The following is a 6372-nucleotide window of genomic DNA, read 5'->3' on the forward strand; positions in this document are numbered from 1 at the left end:
GCATTCCACTACCGAAACTAAAGTTCTTAATTAGACTCTACTGCTGCACAAACAAAGGCAAAGTGGCCTTCCTTTAACTTTTAGGTTTGGATTTATATATTAAAGTGCACAAAGCATGCTTCTTACTAGGAAATTAAATGTCAGAGGCTTTGATTATGTTACGATGAAAAGCTAGGGCAATTTATAATTGTTCCTTCACGACCACCACCACTAGTGCACTATAGATATAGGAAAATAAATATTATTGTATATTATTGGTGTTATAATGTGCTTTGTGGGAGTGAAAAATACATAAGAAAATATATAGCAATCTGTGCCATATTAGTATTGGTATCATCACCATGGTGGGTGTCACGCTTCTCATGATATTCAGCCTCCTCCTCCTCCTACTTGCTGGATCACTGTCACTTTTATGGCCTTCTTTTGCTGCAGGTATGCCCCTTTTATTTACTTATTTATACATATTCCGTAGCAGCTTTTCATGACACTCTTATATATATATATATATATATATAGTTGAGCCTCCTTAGTTCGTTAACCTGACTTCGCTAGCTGAGATGATCAAATTTACTTAACCATTAGAACTTTGCATTCGTTTACATCTTTTAGTTTGGTTCAATACGTTTCCGCAGTGTAAGCATATATATATATATAGAAGCTAATAAGGCCTTATCATAATAATACTAATTAACTTCATTCATTTTTAAATTTGTTGAGATATTGAGTTCTGTTCTTAATTATATATTGATGGAATTATATACGCATGGCAGGTGGACGATCAAAGTTTATCGGTAACTTGGTAGCGGATGCGGATCATACAATACAACAAGCGATGGTGCACCAAGTATTATTAGTAACATATGATGCTTAGTTATTAATTAGTCTCATTTAATTAATTTCCTCTTTATAAGTACTTAGCTTATATGCAATTAATGTGTGCTAATACTTAATTCAGTACACATCAATACATCAACATATTCGTCTCCAAAATTTCAAATTAGCCCTTCATTTACTTCTTAAGTCTTAATTAATTATTATATTTGAAGCCTTAGCTAGCTTGTACCTTTTTTCACTTGGTGCAGAACACATGAACTATCTGCTTCAGCTAGTTGACGGAACACACCACACACGACACAGAAATTATCATTTGATTTCGTTATTCTTTACTCTTTTTCCATCTTGTCATGCATTGCGCTGGGATATCTTGCAATCGAAACCTGTTTTCCGTTTTTGATGGATTTCGAATTTCGAATTAATTGTTGTTCACTAATTATATTATCATAATTAATTGCAAGGATGGACCGATAACGAAGCGACTGATGGATGAAGAAGAAGTAAACATAATCCACGAAAGGGTTCTAAGGGCAAATACAAGAGATTATGGAAGCTATAACCCAGCCCCAAAACTTTCTAAGCCTCGTTCCAAGCGCATTCCAAACTAAATACGTGTTTCACTATATTATTATATTATTAGGGTTTGGTCCTACTACTCGAAATAATGTAATTAATAATCATCGATCTATATTTTCAAGATAAATACTTATTATCAACTTCTCTGAAGCAAACTATTAGTTAATAACTTCGCAATATTATGTAGAAAAATGTATAAATGATAGATTAATATCATATCTCTTCTAGTTTCACCTTTTAGAGATTTCTTGTTTCATTATCTATCATAGGTTTTGTTTACTGTTTTACTCTAATTTTCATGCGGAGCTGAATTATCCATAAAATTTACCCGCACGTGATTTTTTGGTTAGAAAACAGTGATGTCATAGATCTGTAGAAATTCAAAATGTAAATGACCAATACAATAATTTTAATAAGGCCCGGTCTGATTTATGTATGTATCAATAATACATAGGCATGTGAGACAAAAATATAAAATCTTTATATTTGTGTATAGTATTTAAAAATAATAAACATAACACTAATATGTAATGTCTAATATTATATTTTGTTATAAAGAATAAGAATATCACGCAATTAAAAATGATAATTTATCCACATATTTTAATTTAAAAATTAATTAACTTTTAAAAAGAAATTGAAATTAGAATACTTTTTGACGTTAAGACATCATTTGAGTGATTAATTTTGGCGGAGTTAATAATTTTATTATGGTAAAAATAGCAAAAAATTTATTTTAGTTGGCTAAATCAAAAATACAATTCTTATTTTTAAATAAAAGAGCCTAAAAAAAAATAAATACCCCACTTATTTAAATATAACTCAATTAATTCAATTTGATAAATAAAAAGAAGTACATGATTGTTTATACTAATAAAAGAGGGAGACACTTTCATGACTTAGACAACAAGGAATTAATACATAACACTATATAAGAACATATATTTTAAACTAGCTAAACTATTTTAATTAACAACACAAACATAAAGATATATATGCTCCTGCATTATTCTCCCTAGATTGAAAAGATCTCCTCCATTATTATCCTTAAGTTGAAAAAGACTCGGCTTGTAGTAGCAGAAGATCCCCTTGGTGAGTGTATCTAGCTAGTTTTGAAAGATGTGAAAAGGCATCACTCAGTTTGATTCTTTTAACCATCTTATATACATGTCATAATGGAGTTAATATAATCTTCTTTCCATCTTTGATAAAAAAGTATGTATTCTTGAAACCATTATAAATTGCTCTGCGATCATATTACCAAGGCGTCCCAAAAGTAAGTGACACATATCCATTGGGATAATGTCATACCATATTTTATCTTTATATTTACTCATCATAGAAAATTTAATACAACATTGCTTTGTTAATTACTTCAACTTTTATTACAAGAAAAAAAGGTTCGTCGCCACACTTTTTTTTTGTCACGCTTTAAAAGGGTGCCCAAAAGGGATCAACGGCCACGCTTTTATGAGGGTGACGGCTGATTAGAGATTTGGAACACTTTTTCTTACCATGCTTCAAAAGCGTGGCTATAGAAAGAAACATGCACGCTTTTATGAGGGTGGAGACTGATGAGTAATTTGGCCACGCTTTTTTGTCACGCTTCAAAAGCGTGGTCACAGAAAATAAAACAGGCACGCTTTTGAAGCGTGACTAGCTTATTTTCCTATAGTCACATTTTTTAAGCGTGCCTATATCCTCTAATTATTTGGGCACCCTAAAAAATGTAGCAATAGGGTTCCACAAAAAATTAATTTTCCACCAATTATTTTTCCAAACAGTTTTAATTTTTTTTCCAAAAGATAACCTCAAAGAACCCTCAACCTTAACATTCACTCATGCTGAAAACCCTAGATCAAATCCATCTTCATCTTCATCAACCCTCAAAAGATAACCTTCGGAGAACCCTCAACCCACTCTCTGAGAAACCTTCGCAGCCCTCTCTCTCCCAGCCCTCTCTCACACCCTCTATCGCAGCCTTCCTCTCTTGTAACCCTCCTCTCTCGCACCCTTTCTCGCAACCCTCCTCTTTTGCCTCCTTCAGTGTTCACTCTCTTTCGCAAACCTACGTCCCTCGGTGCTCACTTTCTTTCGCAAACTCTACCTCCATCGATGCTGACTCTCTTTCTCCTCCCTCAGTCGTCGCTGCCTCTCCCTCAATCGTCGCTCCTCCTTAGATCGGAATTCGACCCTCACCATAACATAAAAAGGTATGAGTTTATTGTAAAATATGCAAAATTAGTAATATAAATCAATTATTAATCCAAAAAATAAAAAAAATGAGATTTTATAGTTTAATGAGATAAAACTAATTAGAATAAGAATTTTGACACTAATTTTAAAGAATTTAGCCTAAGATTGAGTCGAACGGATTGAACTAATCAAACTGGGCCACTTTGAGCACAAGGCCCAGCCCTCTTACCATATAAATGAAGGGCATCAACCCTTCCTCCCTCAAAATGAAAATGGAAGCACGCTGAACTTGGAAACAAAAGGGGAAGAACAATTCCCAAATCACAAACCCTTGGTCCTTGATTCAAATCCTTATAACTTTCAATTCGAAACTCTAATTGACAAGCCGTCAGCGGTGTAAGACCCAGAAATTTTAGAAAATCTTATTCAGAGCTAATTTCAATTTATTTATTCATTAAGTACTTTAATCTCAAAAATTATTTTATTAAAGATAAATAAAATAAATTTTGATTAATTCAGTTTAAAATAATTTAAGGTTTTATCTGATTTTATGATTATCGAATTATTTTCTATATTTAAATTATAAAGTATAACAAATGTAAAATAATAAGAATTTTATATGATTTGATTTAAATAATTGAGATTTCAGAATTTAATACTTTAATTTTTATAAACAAAGAAAATTAATTATATTATCTTATATTTGAAATTAGAATACTTAATTAAAAGTCAATTATCAAATTGATAAATAAATAATATTTTTTTAAAAATAATTTTAAGGGATTACATTAGATTTCAAATTTATACAATATACTCTAATTTTATTAAAATTTACCAAATCCCAATTTACCCAAAATCCCTAATTTTATTGTTACTCCAAATTAAACCCTAATTCCCAAATTAAACCCTAACCTCCCCCGCCTCACCGCCACTCACCCACCGCCACACCCCTTCCCAAATCACAAACATGCACAGACACTAGAAAAAAAAAGAAAAGAAAGAAGACAAAATGGAAAACAGAATTAGGGGAAGGGAAGAAGAGAGAGAGAGTGCCAAAGGAGTGAGGGAGAAGAGAAGAGGGAGGGCTTGTCCACACCGCCACCATCCAGCTCGTGCCGCCACCGTGCCACTCGTTGCCATTGCAAGGAAGACCAGAACCGAAGGAGAGAGCCACATGAGGAGAAAGAGGCGTCGCCATTCCTCGCCAATGTCGAGCCTCCGTCGACGCAGATCTGGCCAGAGGAGAAGAGGGAAATGCGACCAAAACATGATGGAGGGGAAGGAAGCCACATGTGTCACCGTCGTCGAGCCATCGCCGCTACTACTAGAAGTCGTCACCATCGCTGGCATCATCGCAGGTTGACGCCGAATAGGGGAAGGTGAGGAGGGGGAGACAGAACGCAAACACATGAAGAGAGAGAGAGTGAGCTCGTGAGTGTGGAGGAGGACGCGATGGTGGTGGGTGGCTACCGTGATGTCGCCACTGCCATTGCTCCTCATCGTAGTTCTCGCCATCGGGAGTTGCCGTCGAAGCTACAGCGTTGCTCTATACCGTCGATCTTTCTGGGTACAGTAATTTCTCTTTTCCGGAACCCTCGAGAATATTAGCATTCTCTTAAAGTCTGTAAACGATGTTGAGATTTTGGTACCGTAGGGATTCGGTTCCGATGATTGCTTGTCGAAATTGAGGTTGTTGCTGAACCATTGGAGCTTCCGGCCACTGTTGGGGAGCTGTTGTCCGGTCAGCTTGGAAGATGCTACTATGTTGTCGCATTTTGTTTATCGTGGTGAGATTATTTGGTTTCATTCTTATTTACCGCAATACTCTATTATCAATTATATTCTAATATCGCTTAATATCCATTCCGCGTTAAATTCCAAATTATGTCAGATATGTTGTTGTTGTTGTGATCCTTGTGGTTGCTTGGGAATTTCTGCAGTTGCTGCCACTGCTGTCGATTAACATGAAAAGAGGGATTTAATGGGTTTAGTTATGCAACTTGCGGCTAATCGAGGTAGGTGCGCTTTTCCTAAATTTATTTTACTTTCAAGAGTTGTTACAAGTCGATATTAATGCGAAAGGTATATTTTTGTGATTTCATAAGTTTTATGGATTGGTTTGAGATGTTCTGGACGATTATAATTATTTGTAGTTGAATTATTGATCATTTGAGAAAATTGAATAATTTGGGTTATTGAATGATTTTTGTTAAATTGGTGGTTACCGAATTGGTTTTCTTGAGATTTGAAAATGTTTTGATACTGAAAATGCGTTTGAGATATTGGATTTGGATTGTTGATTTATCAAAAATGATTTTTGGAGATTGAAAATGATTTGAGATATTGAAATTGGTTTGATTTTGAAAATGATATAAAGGAGTTTGAGGAATGTTTGGATGAGACCCAAAAAGGGTGTCAGAGTGTGAGTTTTAGAAGAGTTGCTGCCAAAATTTTATAAAAATTAGAGATTTTATTTGGATGGTTATTTGAAATGATTTTGGATTTAAGGGCTATAAGTCTTGATTTTGAGTTATTAAGAAAATGATTACGTTTTGAGTTTGAAATTATTGATGGATGCAATGGGGGAAATGATGATGATTGAATTTGAATGAAGGATGATGAGGATTGATTTTAAAATATGATTTCTAAATACATTGAATGATATTGATGAATGATGATTGAGATATTCATATGGTTTATGTATTTGGAATATTTGAGATATTGTTGACCCTCTATACGTAAGAGGACACCTTAACTCTCCGGATT

General features: G+C 34.1%; 1 protein-coding gene across 2 annotated transcripts; it reads left to right on the forward strand.

Moving 5' to 3' along the window:
• On the forward strand, nucleotides 108–1650 carry LOC107608165 (protein CASPARIAN STRIP INTEGRITY FACTOR 1). Of its 2 annotated transcripts, none has more exons than XM_016310042.2 (3): nucleotides 108–432; nucleotides 771–844; nucleotides 1296–1650. In XM_016310042.2, exons 1-3 carry the CDS (start codon nucleotides 342–344, stop codon nucleotides 1440–1442), a joined length of 312 nt encoding a protein of 103 aa, XP_016165528.1. In that variant the 5' UTR covers nucleotides 108–341; the 3' UTR covers nucleotides 1443–1650. The 2 variants fall into 2 exon arrangements, with proteins under 2 accessions (XP_016165528.1, XP_020961603.1); XM_021105944.1 differs by having other exon boundaries at nucleotides 124–432; nucleotides 771–853.

The sequence above is a fragment of the Arachis ipaensis genome, chromosome B07 (assembly GCF_000816755.2).
Source record: "Arachis ipaensis cultivar K30076 chromosome B07, Araip1.1, whole genome shotgun sequence".
In the NCBI taxonomy this organism is placed as follows: domain Eukaryota; kingdom Viridiplantae; phylum Streptophyta; class Magnoliopsida; order Fabales; family Fabaceae; genus Arachis; species Arachis ipaensis.